The sequence below is a fragment of the Tiliqua scincoides genome, chromosome 3 (genome assembly GCF_035046505.1).
Source record: "Tiliqua scincoides isolate rTilSci1 chromosome 3, rTilSci1.hap2, whole genome shotgun sequence".
NCBI classification, from domain to species: domain Eukaryota; kingdom Metazoa; phylum Chordata; class Lepidosauria; order Squamata; family Scincidae; genus Tiliqua; species Tiliqua scincoides.
In genome coordinates, this window is record NC_089823.1 from 85,718,473 (window position 1) to 85,741,864 (window position 23,392).

At 43.8% G+C, this 23,392-nt stretch overlaps 1 protein-coding gene across 2 annotated transcripts in view; it reads right to left on the bottom strand.

Moving 5' to 3' along the window:
* The window catches only part of LOC136645729 (CD99 antigen-like), a 35,595-nt gene extending 15,865 nt beyond the window's left edge, over positions 1-19,730 (bottom strand). Inside the window, exons 1-4 of one of the 2 annotated variants that reach the window (XM_066622117.1) lie at positions 19,428-19,730; positions 4,160-4,198; positions 2,127-2,168; positions 668-709 (exon numbers count right to left, since the gene is read on the bottom strand). In XM_066622117.1, the coding sequence (XP_066478214.1) occupies positions 668-709; positions 2,127-2,168; positions 4,160-4,198; positions 19,428-19,488 (184 nt within the window). In that variant the 5' untranslated portion in view covers positions 19,489-19,730. The remainder of the gene's footprint in view (positions 1-667; positions 710-2,126; positions 2,169-4,159; positions 4,199-19,427) is intronic. The other variant, XM_066622118.1, reaches the window with a different exon arrangement.
* Between the last annotated feature and the right edge of the window lie 3,662 nt (positions 19,731-23,392).

The following is a 23,392-nucleotide window of genomic DNA, read 5'->3' on the forward strand; positions in this document are numbered from 1 at the left end:
TCTGGTTAGTACCTGGATGGGAGACCGCCTGGGAATACCAGGTGCTGTAGGCTTATACCATAGTCTTTCGAGACTGAAGAGTGCCAACCATGACTTAGGAATATGAGGGCAAAAAGAATGGCACACGTGCCCCTATGAAATAAGCCACCCCAATTTCTTCTCCAACACCACAAAGAAGAACTTCCACAGGGGACTGGCTCTATGGGGAAGGATTCCGGACCAACTTCAGGACAACAGGGTTTTCTCTCACTTCATTCCTAGTCCCAGCTCTTCTTTGAGCTCCAAAAAGTGTTGGTGAAGCTCAATAAATTGCTACAATGTATGTACTACTTTCTCACAGTCTACATACAGTCACCTCCCACAATCCCTTAACGCATCCAGGTACTGGGTGCAATAGCCAGCTGAGGTTACTGCACACACATAAAGAGCATGGGAAATTGAAACAACTGCAGTAGTTCCAGTGTGCCAGGAGGAGTGACTGCCAGACGTTTTGGCATACACTTTCCTAAAATTAAATAAAACAGGGGGAAGGGTGATTATCAGGGTGCTTTTAAGCAGGGCCTTTGACAGTAGTGCTGCTATGTTATCAATTATGTTCACATTCAATATAAAACATCAACACTGAAAAATACACATACAAATGACTGCAGAGACTTGTCATACTTGCCTTCACCTAGAACAGCATCTCCTAAATCGAAATCACCACCACCTATGAGGAAAAACAATACTGTTTCAATTTTTTTTTCCAGAGATGAAGCTTTCAGGTAGAATTACTAGATTTTTTTCATACACAGATAAACACACAAAATCAGGCAAAAAAGAAAAAACAAGGGAAATGTACAGTCACATCATAGAGATCAAGGGGAATGACCAAGGCCATTCCCTTCCACCCTAACTACAGGTTGGGCATCCCTTATTCAGAATTCCAAAATACAGAGTATTCCAAAATATGGAACTTTTCTGAGAGCCAACATGACTTTTTAAATTTTGTCTAAAGAAATAAAATTACAAACCATGTTTCATGCATAAAATTATTTAAAATATTGTATAAAATTATCTTCAGGCTATGTATTTAAGGAGTATATGAAACATAATTTTTTTTGTTTAGATTTAGAACCCATCCCCAAGATCTCTCATTAGGTATATGAAAGTACAGGAGGGTCCCTGTATCAGTGGATCTAATATCTGGGTTTCACATAGCTGTGGATCGGGAATCTGCAGGGTCCCCCACACTCCTCTCTGGAGGGTCTTCTGAGCCCAGTAGAGGCTGCACACATCCACTCATAGCCTCTGCCAGGCTCCAAATGACTAAGAAGAGATGTCCCTTCCTGGTGTTGTTTTTTTTTTTTTGCAAGGGGACGACGACCAGAAGTGACTTTTTATGCCTTTAAAAAGCATTATGAGGACCAGGGAAGCTTTCCTAGGGTTTTGCCAAGAAAACCGGAAGTGACTTTTTTTCTCTTCTGAGCCCAGCAGAGTCCAAAGAGGATCCTCCTTGCTCCGGAGAGTGGGGGGAGACATCCCCCTGTATCCATGGATTCACATATGCAGAACAGAACCCGCCCTCCCCCCCAGATACGGGGGCACGCCTGTATTGTGAAATACAGAAAAATCTGATATCCAAAATGCTTCTGGTCCCAAGCAGTTCAGATAAGGATGCCCAACCTGTAATAAGAGTTACAGAGAACAGTCACTGGTTTGCTAAATAGTGCTGGGCTGCAATCCTAGACATACTTACCTGGCAGTAAGTTCCACTGAACTCAATGAAGCTTACTTCTCAGTAAACATGTACAGGACTACATTGTTAGAAGAGAATTCCTCAAGACACCCAATTCCAAAGATAAGTTAAAAATAAACAAATCTCTTTAAGAAGCGTTGCTCACATTATTAACACTACCCCAGCCCAAAAAAAGATTAAGCAGATGTCAGTCATACTGACTACAAGGAGACCTATGTCCACAATGCTATAAGCAAGCCATGTATACTTTCAGCCCAGCTGATTTTAGTAGTGATGAAGCTATTAATTCACCAAATACAGTCCCATATGTTAAAGAACTATGAATACACATGCATATCAAACTAACTTCATGATTACTATAAGGGTAAGAAATACACTTATTACTCACCTGCTGGTGGCCTTTTTGGTGAAGCAGGCTTCTTTGTGGGCTCTATGATAGAAACACAGCCAGTAATGAGCATCTGAAGCCCATCACTTTCAAGCATTTAGAAAAAGGGAACCAGTGAACCCGCCTAGGAGGAGACAACCCTCTAGTTCTGTTGCAGCTAAACACACGTGGATCTGATCTGTACTTGGATGGGCAACCACCAAGGGCACCATGTAAGTTATTCTCCACTTTCCAAAAAACAAAAAAGACCGGGACATAAATAAAATACAAACTATTTTTTGAATAATGCAATTACACACATCTACTCTTATTTTCCTACTTTTATTACAGCTGGGAAGGGCACAATCTGGGCAGGAACTGCAAGGGTCAAACCATGTACAATGGCAGCAGCCCTGGTGTTTGAAGATGGGTCTATTCTCTCCTAGTGCCTGCAACATACTCTCTCAGTCTGTCCTGCTTCAAGGTTTCTTATCCCAGCTGGAACCAAATTACACAGGCCTACAAAATTGAGGGTCAGAAAAGTTTTTCCCAAACTTTATGGTGGTTCGATATGAATTTGGGGTGCCGATTCAAAAAATGCAATTTTTTGAATCAGCACCCCAAATATACCCAGGAATTGGTGTAACGTTTAAGGAAGCAAAATGTGTGTTGGCCTGTGTTATCAAAAGTGAACCTATTCGGGGGGGCTGTTTGAAGGAAGGGCTCAGGGGAAACTTGTGGGGAAAGCAAGCAAGTCTTCTGCTTGCAAAACTTTTTCAGTGCTGTAAATTAAACACTCAGCCTTTATGCAAATAGAGCAAATGCAAGTTTAAAAATATAGGGCTGCCACCATCAAGTACGGTATGGCTCTCCAGTCTCTGTCTTTGTGGTTTTTAGGTTCCATTAAGCTCTAGCAAGGGACTTGTGCCAGACCAGTAGAAAGTTTGGGGGGGAGGGGCTTTTAATGGCTGACACTCTCTTCCCTACCCTCCAGATCATGTTGATTCTAAAACTCCTGACACTTTTAAAAGTCACTGGCCAGATGGCATGCAAAGCTGCTATTTGGGGAAAAAGCAAGAGCAGAGCCCCCTTGGCTTATGGAATTACTTTCAAGGCCCTCTACACCTGGCCATGGTTTGCTATGCTGAACTGTAGTATCATTCATAACACACGCTTTAATGGTATCACAATTAGTTACAGATAGACATCCAACTTAAAGATGCCCTAACTTATGGATAGCTGCATTTGTGTGCCAACAAGTGCCAATCCAGTTATGAACCTGGCCCCTGTGCCGCCCCAGGGCATAAGACTGCAACATGTCCTCCTCAGCAACATGCCACTCCCCCAAAGAGACTCACCCAGTCATACAGAGCCTCATGTGGAGCTTCAAAAGCCTCTGAGGCCTCCAGAATGCCGTTAAACAGGACCTCCGGTTTTCATCTGAAAACCAGAAGTGCTGTTTAATGGTGCTCTGGAGGCCTTTTGGAGCACCCGGAGATGCAGCATGGAGCCTCCCTGGCCTGTGGAACAGCTCCATAGGCTAGGCAGATGTAGCAGGAGCAGTGGTGCTACCCCCACAGACCCCACAAGTGTGGTGCTTTGATGTTTTTGCCCCCAACCCCCTCAGTACCACCACTTGCTGACCAAATCGCCATGCTGGCACTCTAGCACAAACGCAGTCTGTCTGGCCTTATGCTTTCATGCCTTCAGGATAGCACTGTTCCAACTTCCAGATGAATGTCTAGAATGGAACCTGTACATAAGTCAGGGACTATCTATATATTACAGGTTTTCCAGGACTTTGGCACTTTGTCTTTCCCCCACCCCAGTTCAAGTCTTGTATGATATTACTTATCTGATTAATTCTTGTGACCCCAAATCCGTTTATTTTATACTCACGTACCTTAACAATTCCACACCGAAACAATTCAGCATTATCCTTACTCAAGTCAGAGGTGGAGTTACGATTTGATTTGGACTAGAATTCTCACTGTGCTGCAATATCATCACTATTACAAACCCACAACTGGTTTTAGAAGTCTGCTGTTACTTACGAGGGTCTTCTAACGCTTCACCCAAGTCGAAGTCTTGTCCTGTTTAAATAAAAAAATGTATATATTATTGACTTTGAAAGCTTGCATTTATGGCTCCATCCAGCATTACATCATCAATGCAGATGTAATGTGGTTGAAGTCTTAACTGTGCCTGAAACACTTAGAGTGGGCTTCACAGCACTTCTGCATAGTTAATATTAAAGTATGGCTAACCAGAGTTTCAGCCTTAACCTTAACTATGAACATATGAAGCTGCTTTATTCCGAGTCAGACCATTAGCTCATTTAACTCAGCACTGTCTACACTGCCTGGTAGTGGCTCTCCAGGGTTAACGCCAATTTGTGTAAATACATTGTATGTCACAAACAAAAGACTCAAAATCTATCATAGGGGATAGATCTTGACCACTCATGGGGTGGTGGTGGACAGGTCGATGAAAGTGTCGACCCAATGTGCGGCGGCAGTGAAGAAGGCCAATTCTATGCTTGGAATCATTAGGAAGGGTATTGAGAACAAAACGGATAGTATTATAATGCCGTTGTACAAATCTATGGTAAGGCCACACCTGGAGTATTGTGTCTAGTTCTGGTCGCCGCATCTCAAAAAAGACATAGTGGAAATGGAAAAGGTGCAAAAGAGAGCGACTAAGATGATTACGGGGCTGGGGCACCTTCCTTATGAGGAAAGGGTACGGCGTTTGGGCCTCTTCAGCCTAGAAAAGACGCTTGAGGGGGGACATGATTGAGACATACAAAATTATGCAGGGGATGGACAGAGTGGATAGGGAGATGCTCTTTACACTCTCACATAATACCAGAACCAGGGGACATCCACTAAAATTGAGTGTTGGGCGGGTTAGGACAGACAAAAGAAAATATTTCTTTACTCAGCGTGTGGTCGGTCTGTGGAACTCCTTGCCACAGGATGTGGTGCTGGCGTCTAGCCTAGACACCTTTAAAAGGGGATTGGACAAGTTTCTGGAGGAAAAATCCATTATGGGGTACAAGCCATGATGTGTATGCGCAACCTCCTGATTTTAGAAATGGGTTATGTCAGAATGCCAGATGCAGGGGAGGGCACCAGGATGAGGTCTCTTGTTATCTGGTGTTCTCCCTGGGGCATTTGGTGGGCCGCTGTGAGATACAGGAAGCTGGACTAGATGGGCCTATGGCCTGATCCAGTGGGGCTGTTCTTATGTTCTTATAGAGTAAGACCATGCTTCCACTAGTTCTCATTCTCCACTAGAGAAGAAGAAATGTAGCTCCGTGATGGAGGATCTGCTCTGCACAGGTAAGGTCCTTGATTCACTCTTCAGGTATGGGTAAGATTCACCATATTTGAAATTCTGGAGAGCTGCTACCACCTCACATTCACATTATTGACTTAGATGGTCTGATTCAGTTCAAGGCAGTTTCAACAGGTTCACTTTCATAACATTTCTGAAAACAGTTCAAGCCTATCACTCAGGCCACACTGAGCCCCTGTCCAGCTGTTAGTAGCTCCCTCTCACCCCTTAAGGGTGCAATCCTAACCCCTTTCTAGCACTGACATAAGGGCAATGTAGCTCTGAGGTAAGGGAACAAACATTCCCTTACTTTGAGGAGGCCTCTGTGAGTGACACCCAACTGCAGGATGCAGCACACGTCCCATTGGCACCGCTATGCCAGTGCTGGAAAGCACTGACATAAGGGGTTAGGATTGCACCCTAAGAGTGTTACTTCTCTTGGGCAGACACATAGATTTTCAAAACAGGAGGATAAGTGACATGCTCCATTACTTTTCCTTCAAGAGCTGGAGTAACAATGGCTGATACCTGGGAGCTGGCCTCATCTGAAGGATCAGTTGCTGAGCCAGGCCAATGCCAGTCTGCGAACAGAGTTTGCCCCCACGCCAAGATTCTTCCAGAATGCCTGTAGCCATCTTACAGTTTGGCCCAAATTCATTCTGGGTAGGACACACACCAAAATCAAATCCCTTGATATGTTCAAGGTTGTGGATTCAAGTCAGACTCCACAATAAACACTACTTCTCTGATGCTCAGTTAACCCCAGAGGTGAAAAATTAAGATTGTGATACAAGCATTAGAAGCAGCAGTAAGAAGTCACAAGCCAGCTGGATGAATGTTTGTTTCTTTTTGAAAGCTACACACAATCAACTGCAGCACAGGTATATGCAAAAAAAAAAAAAAAAAGTTGAAATAGTTCTGGCAGTCTGGGGTGCTTTTTACTGATTCAAAATAGAAGTTTTGTTAGTTTTACCAAAGCAGTGATTTCCAGGGAAAGGAAAGGAAGAAAGGAAGAAAGAGGGTTGGGTCCACTTCACATACTGAGATAACTAGCTAAATGACATGCTTCCTAGCTGAGAAAAAGCAGAGGACATCAAGAAGAAGCCCGCTGGATCAGGCCAAAGGCCAATCTAGGCTAGCTTCTTGCATCTCACAGTGACCCACCAGATGCCTCAGAGAGCACTCAAGACAACAAGACACCTGTATCTTTTTGCCACTCCCTGGCATCTGGCATTCTGAGGTAGCCTACTTCTAAAACCAGGAGGCTTGTAACCTGTGATGGAGTTTTCCGCCATCAGTTTGTCCAACCCCCTTGTAAAGGCAAGCCAAGTGCCATAACCACATCTGGGGAAAGGAGTTCCACACACTAATTACATGCTAGGTCCAGAAATATTTTCTTTAGTCTGTTCTAAGTCTCCTGTGACTCAATTTTAGTGGGTGTCCACTGGTTCTGGTGTTGTGCAAGAGGGAAAAGAACATCCTTCTATCAGGCCCTTCAAAATTCATTTACCTGGGTGTGGATGAGCACCAAATCTATTGTGTATGGGAAGTCAGAAGAGAGATGCAGTGCTGATCACCTCCCTCCTCTCATGTATCACCACAGGCTGAGGTGCCTTTGCAGGACCCGCCCCACAAAACTGCTCGATGGAGGTTTTGACATTTGGAAGTTCTTTTAAATGGACTAGAATACAAGTATGACTCATGACAGGAACAGACAGCTTGCAACAGCATTAGTCATCTCATACTAAGCAGAAAACTGTGGGCATAATTCTTCCGGATGAGGCAAAAGCCCTGACAGGATGTTTACATGCGCTGCCAAGCAGCCCTTTATAATTAGCCCTGCAGCAACATACCATGAAGTTAGAAAGACTTAATGCTGCACTGCAGCTTCTACAGCAGAGCACATCAGACTGACAGCCTCCCTCAGGAGCACCATTAAGCACAGATTTCAGTTTCTGACCAAGAAAAAAGTCATTCAAAGTCCATTCTCAAGTGTGCATGACCAAAAATAATACATTCTACCTGACTAGTCTTAAACAAGCAGAAGTCAGAATTTGGAAGTCAATGAGAAATAGATATAAATTTTCATATAGCTGTGTTACATCCCCTAGTACGATGTTACATGTAGTGGGATGTAGGGGATGTAGTGGGATGTAGTTACATGTAGGGGATGTAGTGTTACATCCCCTCGTATTTATATTTCTTCCCGTCAAACTGAACCTTTGTTCAGGTTCAAAACTTCTACTTTTTTCTCATTTTATCACACCACAACAGTGCCAGCTCCTTCCCCCTTCCCAATAGCCCGACCCCAACACATTCCTCATCGGTTCCATTTCTTCCTAGTCACTACACATTAATTTTCCCTCTCTTTTCTTATCTTTGGAAAGCTCACACTCCCTTCCCCATTTCATGTAATAAGCAGTAGGACTTAGCAACAGAACAATCTGCAGGGATTCAAGGTTGCAAGAGCCACTCTCAAATGCACAAGACAGGAAGTCTCTCTCAAGCCATCCAAAGCTCACATTTGGACTTCAAGGGAACGGAACACCTCTCTATACCAAATTTAACCTCATATTTCACTGGGACAAATCTACACATCAGACTTATTTGCCTGTATTCAAACAACCTTTGTAGGAAAAAAAAAATAGCTTCTAGGAACATCCTTCCATAGAGAATGACAAGAATTTTTCTGACCCTGAAGTTCTACCTAGGAGATAATGAAAGCCACACACATTCCTGCCCTACCACATTCATCCAGCACAGACCCTCTTCAAAATTCTGTTCTAAATTCAAACCACCTAGTTTTTTTATCCTAAAGTATAAATTACCTAACTTTCATACAAATTCTCATTTTGCATAATGGAATTCTACTTCTGCTAATCATGGGACAGAGATAAACAGAGCATTAAAATATTAAGCCTTGAAGCTTCTGCTCAGTCCCTTTGGCTTCTGCGATTTCCCCAGGCAATGCCCACACAGTTTCAAGTGTATCTGTAATTGTCATAAGGACTAGAAACATACCTTTTAAAAAAATGAAGCCAGAATTCTGCACCCGTTACCAAATACCATATTTGGTGAGTGCACACAACAGCCTATATTTAACTAGAATAGGCAAAAAAAAGAAAAGAACCATTCATAAAGATGATCCATTAGTATAAATGGTCCATCAGGAACACCATCCAAAATAGCAAAAGTGTCTGTAACATTTATAAAGTCACACAAGCAGTGAGAAAGTTCACCAAGACTCTTCTAGGACATAATGCAAAGCAAAACCAACCAAAAAAGCATGGGGTAGGGAGAGAGAACAGATGGTGTTAGACACAGTAAAAGCCCAAGTCTGTACTCTGTCTTGAAATGGAATGAAGATGGTGTTACACTGAATTAGATTATATCAGGCTTGACACATATAGATCTGATTGCACCAAAATCTACTGGGAAAGAAGAGCAATTGTGGCTCTCATGGCCTGAAGTTCCCTCTTGGGACTGTGAGAAGTAGGCTGTATCCAATGTTTACTCAGGAAGAACAAGGAAGGTGGTCATGACTACATCCCATTGAATTCAATGGAATGGGTTAGTCATGACTAACTTAACCTAGGATACCACCCTTTCTGTTAACACTGGAGAGCTTTGTGATACTGCAAGTTTAAGCAAGACTCAAAAATATGATGTTACTATTGGTGATAACCTACTTTTTAATCACTGGCTCAAATTTGAAATCCAGATTTTGGGGTGGGGAAAGAGAAGAGAGGATGCAAACAATCTGGGCAACACCACTTCATTCAAGAGGTGGTGCTGCAGTGGGGTAAACAAGTCCCAAGATCCACCAGACCCATTTTGGCAACACAGATTAATTGCTTTGGGATTAAAATGGTGCACTGCCCCTTCCAATTAAAATTTACTTGCAAGGAGGCACAATAGTGTCTGTCTGTCTGTCTGTCTGTCACACACACACACACACACACACACACACACACTTTCTGTCATGGCAATGGAAAAAGAATACGCTTTTTCATATGTCTATTTGTAAACATTTTATGAACCATTCAGTATAAGCTAATATTATTGCTTTCCTGCCTTTATAATCCATTTCCTTTCACACTGTCTCTATGGATTTAAATTGCAAGTGGTAAGATAATAGAACTGTGTGAAAACAAATACAAAATTGTTTTAGAAAAGCACACAGTGACATTTGGAAGACTCAGAGCAGAACGATATTTCCTCCTGGGCAAGTGACACTAGGCAGACAGGAGAGGAGTGTTTAACCAGAGTCATCATTTCTATTTACCATTTATCAGTAAAGTACTGAAGTTAGGTGCTGCACAGAGTTAGTTTTAAACTCATCCAAGTCAAGTCAAGTTTGTTTCCAGCATGGGGGATGGGGACCTATTTGTAGCAGAGAATTATTAATTAACTGGCTTTTTATCCCACTTTTTCTATATAAAAACAAGCCCAACTTGGCTAATGAAATCAATACCACTTTCAAATACTAGCATATTAAATGAGATTTAAATTAAGTTAAATCTCACCAAGTAGAAGGCAGCACAGGAAGCAGCCTTCAGGCTGCAAATTCTCTGCCTCACCACCCACCCTGTAAAGTCCCCTGTCCCTGCATTTACATTATCTTGGTAAACACGGGATTGAAGACCACACATCTCTCACAAACATGCAATTCAGCACTATGGCACAGATTACCTGGAAGCTTATCTTAAATGAAATAGAAAACTACATTTCAACTTGACTGCAATCTTCAAAATACATACTGAAGAATCAGAGTAATGACAAATTTGCAAGAATCAATGGTACAAAGGAAAACCAAAAAACGTTTACCAAGTATTCTGGAGGGTTCCTTTATTTCAGGGCTTCCCCACTTCTGGGATTCCCCACTTCTGAGCAGAATAAGCACCAAAATGAATATTAACAATTTCTATTTGTTGACCGTTTCATCCCACACACTTGAAACTTAGCTGACATGGGCGTCTTGCCATTTGCACCTTTCTTTAAAAACCACTAGAAGCTGTATATACAGTGTTATTACACAAAAACTCAGAAGTGCTCTCTGGATAGAATCCTAAACACACTGGTGCGTCATGACCCATCTGCCTGAGAAGCCCTGTCCTCTGGCCCTTAAGAGGGAAAGGCAGCAACACGATTCCCAGGATCATGCCACTGCCGCCAGGGACAAGTGTTTTTTTTCCAACAGCCAGTTCCAGCCTCCTGGGGGTGGGGGGTAGGGGAGCCTGCAGACACCCTGCAGCGCACCCCACACCTCCAAACCTCTGTAAAAAGTAAAAACAAAAAACCCTACTATATGCCATTCCACCTGTGGAATTTTGAAAATGCTGCACTGCTGGCTGTTGCCAAGGTTAGGAAAGAAGCTGCACTTTGCAAGACGGGTTAAAGGATCAGTAAATAGCATGAGCTGAGGATAAAAGAAGTGTTAGCAGTTCAACTAGCAGTTTTGTGTACATTTAGACACAAACATCATGCATTGCTCTCATGAACTTTGCAAAGCAAACTGCAATCTGTCTTAACGGATTGCAAATTTTCCGAAATGTGTGAATGCTACAGTTCTCCACTCCCAACTAGAGTTCTCCAGTCATCAATTCAGAACACATCAGCAGAATTAAAAGATGTGCTTAGTTTGTTAATGGTACTGAACACTCTCCAAATGCACTGATGTGACTAGGCAAAAAGTTCTTTATTCTCTTGGAATGTGGGTATTCAAGAATCTGCTCTTTCAGACTCAATTTTTCTGATTAACTGATGTGGATTTTAACCAGTATTACTAATTAAAACTTGCAATTTGCACAGAATGTGATACATTTAGTTATAGCGCATGCCAGACTGATGTAGTTTATTAAGGCTGCAATCCTATAGACATTTACCTGGAAGTAGGTCTCACTGAACTCAATGGAACTTACTTCTGAGTACACATCCTTAGGCTTGGGCTGCAAGTCTTGAGAATGCAATTCAAAATGACTAGCACCCACAGGGCTTATGCTATTTGTTGAAAACTGGGCTTGAACTTGGCTACACCAGTTGATGAAATATCTCTTTGTATAGATTTCCTTTATTCTATATCAAGAAAAGCAAGAGCCTTGAATAACGTTCCCTCAAATAATTTTCCAATTCCCATATCTTTCATTTTTTTAAGTAGTTATATAAGCATAACCATGAATACCAATTAAATTGAATATATAGATTCCAACGACAAATCTTCAGTCATATGTACATTCAGACCACCATGATGTATTTCATTATATACGGGGTCCCCGAGTAATGGACATTCAAATTACAGATGTCTGCACTGGTGCTTTCACACAGGCACAATCTGTCCGTTGTGCTTTTGTTCCTGTGCCAAAGTACTGGACCAGCTCTGTTTTGACTTCCATATGTTCTTACAAACCTCCAGAATGGAAGTGGTATGTAAATTGGGAACTTAGTGTAATGCAATTTGCCTAGTACCCATCTATCACAAGCAGAGATGGTTTCCTTTTCTATTTGTGTGACCTTGGTTAGAATTCAAACTACAGGTTTTCCTGCCAAACCATTTAAGTTTTTTAAAAAGTGCAAGGACAATTTGGTTTGAAATTTCCTTCCAAACAGACAAGTGAACAGGGGTGGAGCCAAGCAGTCCTAAAGTGTACCTAAGGGCTAGCTCCTACCTATTCAGTGTGGGACATTGCAGCTGGAGCTAAAAATCAGTGACCTGCATCACTCTTGAATTGCATTGTTGAACTATTTGAGGGAAAAATTGCTTCCAAATTTTCCTTTGTAAATTACAGTAATGCAATTTGGTTTGAAGAGCCGGTTATTTCTACATCAACCCTGTCCTAAGTTCCAACAGAGTGCCAGGTGACCAGAAGGTAAACTAGGCTCTGGAGTGCAGAATCTGGAAGAGAGTATCCCAAATCCCTCAAGACCTTGAGAAAGCTAGGCCTTGGCAAGCTAGACACTGGTGGCAGCAGAAAAATGACAACTGTAGTTGGGTTGGCATGAAGCATCTCAAAGTCCTGGGCCAGAACATTAAAACATCTTGCCTTTTTTTTTTTTTAACTTAAATGAACACGCAGATAAGCAGCTCTTCCCTTCTTTCCCAATCCCTACAAAGAAAAATGCCTATGATCAAATGTCCATTTATAATATACAGCATAAAATCTGCCACAAGAGAACAAACAATTGGGGAAATATGGGCTGATCCTTGAGGCAAAGCTTTTTTACAACTCAACAGAACACACCAATAATCTTCAAGTTCAAAAGAAACTTGTTTCTGGACCCACTTTATATATTGGCAACCTTCAGTCTCGAAAGACTATGGTATCGCGCTCTGAAAGGTGGTTCTGGCACAGCGTCTAGTGTGGCTGAAAAGGCCAATCCGGGAGTGACAATCCCTTCCACACCGGGAGCAAGTGCAGTCTGTCCCTGGTCTGTCTCCCTGGCTATGGGCCTTCCTTCTTTGCCTCTTAGCCTCAGACTGTTGGCAAAGTGTCTCTTCAAACTGGGAAAGGCCATGCTGCACAGCCTGCCTCCAAGCGGGCCGCTCAGAGGCCAGGGTTTCCCACTTGTTGAGGTCCATCCCTAAGGCCTTCAGATCCCTCTTGCAGATGTCCTTGTATCGCAGCTGTGGTCTACCTGTAGGGCGCTTTCCTTGCACGAGTTCTCCATAGAGGAGATCCTTTGGGATCCGGCCATCATCCATTCTCACGACATGACCAAGCCAACACAGGCGTCTCTGTTTCAGCAGTGAATACATGCTAGGGATTCCAGCACGTTCCAGGACTGTGTTGTTTGGAACTTTGTCCTGCCAGGTGATGCCGAGGATGCGTCGGAGGCAGCGCATGTGGAAAGCGCTCAGTTTCCTCTCCTGTTGTGAGCGAAGAGTCCATGACTCGCTGCAGTACAGAAGTGTACTCAGGACGCAAGCTCTGTAGACCTGGATCTTGGTATGTTCCGTCAGCTTCTTGTTGGACCAGACTCTCTTTTTGAGTCTGGACCCACTATGGTTGAATGAAAGTATTGAATGGTGGCATTCTATTGCAATTTTGTCCGTTTTTATCTCAGCAATAGTAACTACAGTATTTGGGTCATTTTATCCAAATCTGCGCAACATCAAAACTAACATGCTTTTCTGTGTTGATGGCAATGAATACACAAAGTCACACTTGGCACCAAAGAGCAGAAGGCTGGTTTTTTCCACTGCTCAATTCTATTACTCAGCATACAGTAAAGACAACATTCATGAAATCTGTTTCCAAGCAAATATGGCAGGTGCAAAGAATTACAGGGGTTCTCTTTCACTCATGAACACCACAATCCTTTCCTTTGTGAACAGGAAACCTAGCACAGGATCAAAAGCAAGAGATAATAGGGGTGGAGTGTGGTCTGACTACACATGAAGTGTGACAAGAGATCCTAAATAAGTTACAACCAAGGCTGTTAACTTGGCAGCCTTCATCCTAGCCCTCCCCATACTAGTACTGATGCAGTTTTCAGTGTGGGTAGTGCTTCATTCTGAAAGTAGACAGAAATACATCTCCACTGTACGCTATCCGTCCGAATGATACAAATGTCATGCCATTATTTTTTTTTCAGAGGAATGACTCATGTGCTGGCTTCCTGAAATGGAATGGGACAGAAATCTCATGTGATATTGAGATTTTTTTAATTGCTGTATCACATGAATTCTATATTCACCACATGGCGAGTGTATCATTTAGACCAGGCCTAAGTATGGCTCTGCAATACATTACTACAGTCAGCGCTTCATCTCCGCTTTGATTCTATAGCTCAAACCTGTGTACAACGTTGTCTGCATCACTGATTACCACATTCCTCTGTAATCTCTACTCATTGACTCTTATGCCCTGAAAATGGATTACGCTCCTTCCCAAGTGTGTGGTGGGGGGGGCAAAGGGGAGCATGGACAGTACCCTTTAAATAGGTGGATTACTTTACAATCCTCAGAGTTATCAGAAAAGTTCTCTCACCTCTTCCTCTACACAGGCTCTTTGAACAAAAGAGGAAATGTGGGGTGCTGTGGCAACAATTCCAGCTTACAGGGCAAAGTGAGAGACAAGCGATACGGAGTGGAGAGCTGTCCTCTTGCACAGCCCACTTCTGACTTACATAAAACTCAACTTATGTAAGTCTGTCTGGAATGGAATATTTACATGAGAATGCCCATACTTCCTTTTTTCCTGCTCCAATTTTTTATTTATTTATGACAAACAAATAAAATCAATACACAATACCAAAAATTTAACACAACTAAACACCACAACCAAACCTACTTACAGAAAAACAAAAAAAAATTTTAACCCTATAAATGTCGGCCTAACCAACCTATAAATGTCACGCAAGTATGGAGAGTATCCTAATTTACTATAAAGCAGGGGTGCTCAATAGGTGGATCACGATCTACCGGTAGATCGCGAGGCAAAATGAGTAGATCGCGGAGCCCTGTCTCTCCAAACTGTTAATATGTCAGTTTTGTCTAGTGACTAGACAAAACTGACATATTTAGCTAAACTGAAACTGACACTTTAGCTGCTCTTCAGGCATGCAGCAACAAAACTGACGAAACTGACTAGACTCCAGCAGGGGCTCCATACATTAAAGGGGGTGTCTGTCAGACGCTTCCTTCCCCCCTGGTAGATCTCCGGGCCTTGCTGGGTTTCAAAGTAGCTCTTGAGCCAAAAAAGTGTGAGCACCCCTGCTATAAAGTCTCTAACATCAAATCCAAATATCAAAAAATATAATATCAAATGTCTGTACTTCCCTGGCAACTCATACACTGCAGAATTTTGACACTTCTAGTTGCTAAGGAAGCGAGTAATACACAAACATAAACATCCGTCATTTATACCAGTCATACCATTTCATACAGGAGATCAAAAAGTGGTGCTATGTATTTCTGGGTATGAGAAAGCATTCTTAGTAGTCTACTGAAAAATGAGGTGTAGGTTTCAAAGGGTGGGACTGGCAACAGGACACAGGATATACATATACCAAAGGGGAAGCAATTTTGAAGAATTCAATGCAGTGATCCTAAACATATTATAGATTAACGTTTCACAACAATGCAGCCTTGTTCCCAAGTCAAACTTGTAACGTAGAATTAATTTCAGATCTGAAAAATTCCTTCTCACAGCTACAAACAAATATGGTGTTTTAAAACTTGCTTTCATCATAGAATTGAAAGGGTATAGCCAAGTGCTGCCAAAAACAGAAATTTAACATAGCCAGCATTCCAAAGAAAGCATTGCCTCTAAAATTAAACCAATGACAGTAAAGTGCAACAAACTGCTCAGTTCATACATCTACTTTCACATGTGGCTGCTCATGTTTTCACAGTACCAATTAACAGGTACAATCCCAAAAGTAGGTCTCACCAAAATCAAGGATTCTTAACAGCTTGGCTGCACACGTAAACTTCACTGATTTAATAGTACTGTACTCAGCATGCCTCCCCCCTCCTCTGAACTGTCTCCTCTAAGGTTATTTTAAATTAACACTTAGGGGACTAGTCTGGTAATAAGTTCACTTGAAAAGAAAAGAAAAATAACTGTTCAGAATAAATCCTGTTTTCTTTATTTCTCTACATGCCTGCAAAATTGGTTCTCCTGACAGTTCCACTGTACTGTATTTAATTTATTCATTCAGAATATTTATATCTTGCTTTTAAACAAATCCTCAGAGCATGCCACACAGCAAAAGAATAAGAAGGTGCCATTTCCCAAAAGGGCTCACAATGTAACATCATTATTTTGGGCCATTCCTCCAGGAATTAAAGCTCTATGCTCCAGCAAAGGTGTGTTGTAAAGTTACCAGTGAATTAGTCTACTCTTAACTACACGTTTTTAAAAAAACAGAACCCCAAATGCATAGTCTCCACTTTTCTTTTTCCTCTCTTTGAGGTATTCTCACAATAGCCCCTAGTTATTAGCTTATAATTATAGAAATATATGGCTTCATTATTCTTGCCAGTTGCTGGTAACTTGAAAACAGCTCTGTAAATATTTGGCATCAGAGTGTCCAGTTCAATAGACACTATTCTGCCTATTCTGCTCTCAAATTATACAGGAACCATGGTGGAGCCAATGGGAGACTTAGATGGGGGAAAATGCTCACTTAGCAGTGAAGCTCTGAAAAAGGTTTCCCTCAATATCTCTTACCCAATCAACTTGTGGCTTTAGCCAAGACTGATGATAAGCACATGGTGGTTCTTTGCCCACCCTTCCCCAAACTGTGTTTTCTCTCTCTCTCTCTCTCTCTCTCTCTCTCTCTCTCTTTATCTAAAACAGCAGGCAGGTCAACTTAACCATTTCTGCCCAACGTAGCGTATATATACGCAACGGGGACCAAAAGTGTACAACTGTGGGCCAGGCAAAAATGGGTTAACCTTATCCTCTCTGCTGCTTTTCCAGCTTCAGCTTACCCAATCCACAAGTTGCTTCTAGTTCCAGTAGCATGGGCATCTAAAAACAGTGACTTTAGGGGGAAAATGCAGCAGAGAGGAAAGGGTTAAGAACATGACCCTTCTCCCATCATGTCTTCAAACTGAGAGCTGCTTTCCATAAGAGGAGGAAAAGTTGGAGCAAAATCTACATGATTAACACCATGTGCAGTTTCAGCCTTAGTTGCAGCTCTGAGCTCCTGGGAAGAAATGCCTAATTCATATTTCTTTTTTAAAGAAGTGACATACCAAGAATGTTTTGGTGCAAGGGTTGCTCCAGACATGAGTTCTTTCCTATACCGATATCACTTCCAAACAACAGCAAACTGTACACTGTTTTTGCCACATACACATTCTTTACCCATGAGAGAGGCAATTCTGCGTAGGAAAACATGTCTACAGCATCTCCCACAAGTCCAAAAAGGGTGGAACTGCAGCATCATGTGGCTGCAGCGTATCCTGTCCCATTATTGCATTACATAAAGGGTAACTCCTAACCTCACAATGAATTTCTTCTAGGAACATGTGGGTGGCAGTCATAATCAACCCATTACTTGCCATTATATTGACAATTCCTTAGCCAACAGCCATGGAAAATCCGTCCCTAGTGCTGCCACTACTACCACTTTTAAACAATTACATTATCAAGCCAAATGTAGCATTATTGAACATCAGAGTTTGACTAGTTGGACCTCTTCTGTATTTATATCCTTGAAAATGTACAAGTCCAAAGACCATAATTTGCATTATAAGCCTGTCCAAAGCAAAGCATGATAGATAAAGCAAATCAACTTTTAGGGCTACCTTTCCAAATCTAATTTGGGAGCAAATCAAAGGGAGAGGCTATCAAAAGAAAGACAGAAAAAGCTGTTGCCAGTCAGAGTCTGGCTTGCCCAGCCAACAGGAAGAGTGAATTTTCAGAGGCTTCTATAAAGTTCTGAGTTCCAAAGGCTTCTATAAAGTAGAAAGTTCTGAATTTAGATTTAGCAGAAGACACAAGACTTCCACAGGGCCAAGAGTTGGGCAATGGACCAAGTAACTGTCCAAAACTAGGTCTTTTTGGATTGTACACCTCCAGCTCTTTCTTCACTGCCTCCAGAACTCTGGACCATGGTTGTTTATCCTTTATGGACATGGACTGCCATATTCCTTACACTGGCTATTTAAACAATGAGGTGGAAGTGGGGTTCGCAGGTTAATTGCTGTATAGCTCCATCAAAAGACCTGCAGATGTGCTTCCCAGAAAGGAACAGATATACAATACACATAAAATCTATGTAGCCCCAACATAGCTAGATTATCGCTTTTGCTTCCAATGTCTACTTTAAGGGTGAAGTGGGATTCTACACTGCAGTAGCTGGATAGAGTTACGAAAATGGTTCCAGATTACTTAACTGTAGCGAAAAGGATCTTTTCCATGTGAGCTAAAAGGCAAACATCCCTTGCTTATTCTCCTGGGACGTTACCACCTGATCCTGACTTAGAATCCAATTCTATGCATGTCTACTCAGAAGTAAGTCCCATTAGAGTCAATGGGGCTTACTCCCAGGAAAGTGTGGACAGGATAGGCTGTCCAATCCTATCCACACCTACCTGGGAGCAATCCTATCCACACTTCCTATCCACAATCCTGGGAGCAATCCTATCCACACTTACCTGGGAGCAAGCCCTATTGACTATAGTGGGACTTACTCCTGAGTAGGCATGCATAGGATTGAGCTGCCTTAACAGCCCAATCCTATGCCAGTGCTAACCAAATTTAGCTTCAGTGCCTTTTTGCTTATCTCCCACTGAAGCAGCTGCTATGTTTCCAAAACAGCCTCTCTTCTAAGGGGCAATTAGAACCTATTTTCAGCAGCAGAGGCGAACTTTGGACAGGGTGACCAGATATCATAACCGAAAAAGAGGACAAGGCATCCCAAAACGTAGGACATCCAAGAAAAATGTGGAACAAGAGAAAATAAAAGCTAAAAACACTCATATATCCATACCATGTGATTAAGCATAATATTACATATTATTAAATTTAAAACTATATTACGCATAATTTCTTAATTACAAAGAAGGCTATGTGCTGCCTGCAGGGGCTGCTCACAGGGAAAAGGAGGACATTTAAGTTCTTTTCCAGGACACAAGGCTAAAAAAGAGAACATCTGGTCATCCTGGCCTTGGACAGTCTAAAGAAGAAGAGGTGGTCTTCTGAGAGCATGGGTCGAGTGCCTTCCTAAGCCCCCCAAAACCTGCTGGCTCCCAGGCAGAAGTTGAGCCCTGGTACCTCTCCCAGTAAGAAAGTTTCCATCTGATTGCCAGTTCCCCCACCCCCGGGGTTTCTCTCTCCTTATGCCAAAGCCTTTGTTCCAGGCGGTAAGGGGAGAGGGGAAGCCAGCCAGCCAGCCTGCACAAGGAGTGCCCAAAGGTAGATTCTCTCTGCGACCACGCCTGAAACTGACTCAGGGCGGTGCAACCATCGCAGGAGGAAAGGGGATCCCCAGGCACCGACCCTGCCCTGCCCTGGGCGCCCTTCTTACCTCTGCAAAGGGCTGCCAGCAGCCCGCAAGCCAGCAGGACCAAGGGGGCGAGTCTCGGCATGATGGTGCTGCTGCTGCTGCGCCCTACAGCTGCTCCCGTCCCAAGCGCCGAGGCCAAACTTCGCAGCCCTCCCGGATCGCGTCACCGAAGCTGCTGCCGAGAGCCGCTGCGCACTGGCCCGCCCCTTCTTGCCTCTGCAAGAGGACCCAGGGACGCCCCCCGCCTTCTTCCGCAGCGCAATCAAGAAAACAAGCAGCCCCGAAGTTATCACCCCGCAGCCAAAAGAGGACTCGGGCTGAACGCGCTCCAAGCTCGCAGACCTGCCCTCCCCAAAGGCAGGCGGCCAGCCAATCGCGGGAGGGCGGCACGGGCGCAGGGAGCCAGTGAGGGAGGCGCGGGGGATGCTCGCTCCCCACCCACCCCCTGGCACAGAAGCCACACACCAGCGTTGAGTCATGCCCAGGAGTAACAGAACACCGCGGGCTGGCGGGCAGGCGCTTGGGGTGTGGCGGCGCAGCTTGCCTGCCTGGAGGGACGCGGGAGGGAGGGCTTCTGCATCGGCTGCGAGGCAGGAGTGCCGCTGAGTTCACAGGGGCTGGAGGAAAAGGCAGCAAGCCCGCAGCAGGGCGGTGGGACCCTCTAAAAGAGTGCTTCTCAACCAGTGGCACCACTGGAGCTTGAGGCGGCGTCTGGTGGTACAGGCATGCGCCGCTTGACAACCTTCCACTTAATGACGGGCCGCGGCAGTCAAAGCACAACAAAGAGGCTCTTAATGCCCCCCCCTTGGCCTTTGATTGCTCACCCCCTACCTTAAATAGATGCTTCTATTTCTCACCCTGGCAAGGGTGCAGCTGTTAGCTTTGGAGGCCAATGGCTCAATTGGCATGGTCTCTTTGATTGAATTTAGGCATGGATTTGGTGAGGGCAGCTTGAGGTGGGGACTCTTCTGTCACTAAGAACTTTTTGTTAAGAAGCTCCTGGGATGTGGCTTTTGTTCTCAGGTTTAGGCTGCAATCCTAACCACAGTTTCCTGAGAGTAAGCCCTATTGAACAAAATAGGACTGAGTAGACCTGGTTAGGCTTGTGCCCTTAGATGTATTGTGTAAGGTATGGCTGCTCATGGAATTTTCAAACCAGGCAAGGCTTCTCCAGAGCCAGTCTGCTGGGGTGGGGGAGTGATTGATCTGGCAAATTTAGTGTGGCCTTCCTTGAGTCCTGCAGGATCTGAGACCTCTTGTTGTCAGTCCAGTTGTAAAGTACAGTACATTTTGGACTGTGCTCTTCTGGCAGGCACCCAGAGCCACATACATGTATATTTACATCATGTGTCTCAAGAAAATAAAAATGTTGTCAGGCAATACCTACAACCATCTCTAATGCCCTAAAAGGAATGGTCAATACAGAGAATGACTTCAAGATGTTGCAGTGGTCACAGCAAAGAAAGCTTCCCTAAACTCTTGTTTACCTTAGCAGCAGCAGTATCCCAGAGTGCTTTTCAGCAGCTTCTTTGGCAGTCACCAACTTTGCAGTGACCCCTCCTCTGCAGTTTCATCCCTGGACAGAGCAACAGGGCCTGTGAGACTGCATTATTGGTAATAAACGAGGATGATGGCTGCCAGTACAGCTGCTTGCCAAGCCACTCAGTTTGGGGGCTTCCAACTGCGCTTGGTCAAGGGCCCCACAGACCTGCCTCTGGCATTGATTGTTTGATAATTGCATATTTTTAAATCAAAATAACCTATACTTTGTGTCACTAAGTATTCCTAGAGTGCACATTTACAACTTTAGAGTAACTATCTAGTGTAAAAATCAGGGAAAGTTGCAAAGTATCTTTTGTGCTGCAAATTACACTGATGTTAAGCAGTTGAAACATGATCTTCTGGTGTTGGCAATTCTGTCAGAGAGACAAGAAAAAAAAGTTAGAAAGCGAGTCATGAGTGTTAAAAGTATGCCATGTTTCTGGCTCCTTCGTTCTTAATGTTATGAAGAAGAAAAAATCATGAGGAAGGGTATGTTGCCCTTACCCAATTATGGAACTCACTGAATTGTATCAAAAATAAGAGTGCCTCAGGGAAACGGAAAAGCTTATAGTATTTCCTCAGGGTGTTGTGAAAGATTGAACATGGATGTAATCTGTTTCAAGCATCATTAATAAACAGGAGGATCACAGCTAAGCTAAATCACTGCTCCCAGCCTGTAACCATTTCTCTCCACAGTTTGCTCTTTAAATTATTCCACAGATTGTTGTTAAATTTGGTGTGTTGGACTGCAGTTCTGTACACAATCCACCTTCTGTGACGTTTCCTCCTGCACTGTTAAACTTGGATCTGAAGTTGATGTTAATCCCAAATGTGGAGGCATCTTGTACATTCACTGTGGTAAGAATATAGATGGTTTTATGGGATTGGCTGCCTAGAATGAATGTGGATAAGCTTACTACTGGACAATGAAGGAGTTGTCAGGCACTTCACAAAAGAATATTAATGTTCTTTAATGGCAGGAAATCTCTTTGGAAGGTGACATCCTTCAGCTTGTAGGAGGACCAGAGAAATAGTGTGTAACAAGTTTGCATTTAGATGCAGAACGATAGTGATTTTATGCATATGCTTGTGTAGCACAATCCTATCTTGCACTGGAACAGGCAAGCCAGGAGACTTGCACTGTATCCAGCACAAGGTAGGGTGCCAAAGTGGTTAGGTAAGGGGAAACTCTTCCCCTTAACCCCAGGTAAGCCACTGCAGCCCCTCTGGGTCTCCTTGGACTTGCGCCATATCAGGAGGTGGCACAAGTCCAAGGAGAATGGAAGCTTGCTTGGGAACAGGGGTTGGGATCCGGAATAACAGCCAGACCCCAGCCCCACCTCCTGCTTCCTGCCTGCCCCTAGAACACCTCCTTCTTTCTCCCTGCCCACCCCACAGTGTTGCATCGGCCAAGCTTGGCCGACACAAGGCTCCTTCTGCAAGCCACCGCGGAAGCTGGATGCAGCCTCTGTGTGCCAGAGAACCTCCATGCACTGGCATGGCTTGCTCTTGAGGAGGCGCACACGTGCTGTACAGCACATTTGCAACCCTCCTAGGCTGGTGGTTAGGACTGAGCACATGGTTAACTCATGGTTAGGACTGAGCCTTGAAATACTTTGAAGTTGTGGGCGAAGCTCTCCCCATCCTCCTCTGCCAAGTGACAAGCAGAAAAAGTTTAGTATGGCCACAGCGCTATTTCTTTTAGGCCCAGAAAATGTGATGTACAGGTACAGCCTATTTATCCACGGATTTTTTATCTACTGATTTGTGTCAACGATTGGGGTGGGGGAACCGAAAGTCACACACACCTTTGCCTCCTTTGCCCTGCACTGGCGTCTCGCTCCATTTCCAGGCAGTCCAAAATACTGCAAAAAGGCTCTGCCTTGCCCAGGCAGGGAATAGCCCTGGAAGAGGTTCCCCTTGCAAAAGAACAGTAACACTCCTGGAGCCCCTGAGCCAGCAAAAAGGCTGAAGAGAGGAAAGGGGGGGGCAAAAATCTCTGTAGCCAGAACAAGTGCAGCAATGTGGAGCTTGCCCTCGTTCTCACTCAAACAGGGGCAGGTTTGGTAGCAACAGAGGGGGTTGCTTTAAAAAAACCCAGGGAGTGCTTGCCAAATTCCCCCCCCCATTGAGATGGTGCAGGCAATCACTGACAAAAGCAACCCCCCCCCCATAATGCAGGCAATCACCGACACAAGCAAGCATTACCACCAAGCAAAGCATGAGGTATAGCCTACAATCCTCTCCACACTTTCCTGGGAGTAAGCCCCATTGACTGGAATGGGGCTTACTTCTGAGTAGAAACACATAGGGCTGGACTCTCAAAAGATCAGCATCCCAACTGTGAAAGAAGCCGGACAGCTGGCAAACGGGGAGGGCTGAGTACAGAGCGGAGGGGAGGGGATTGATAACAGCTGCCTTAGTTTCCTTCCATTCGGAAGTGT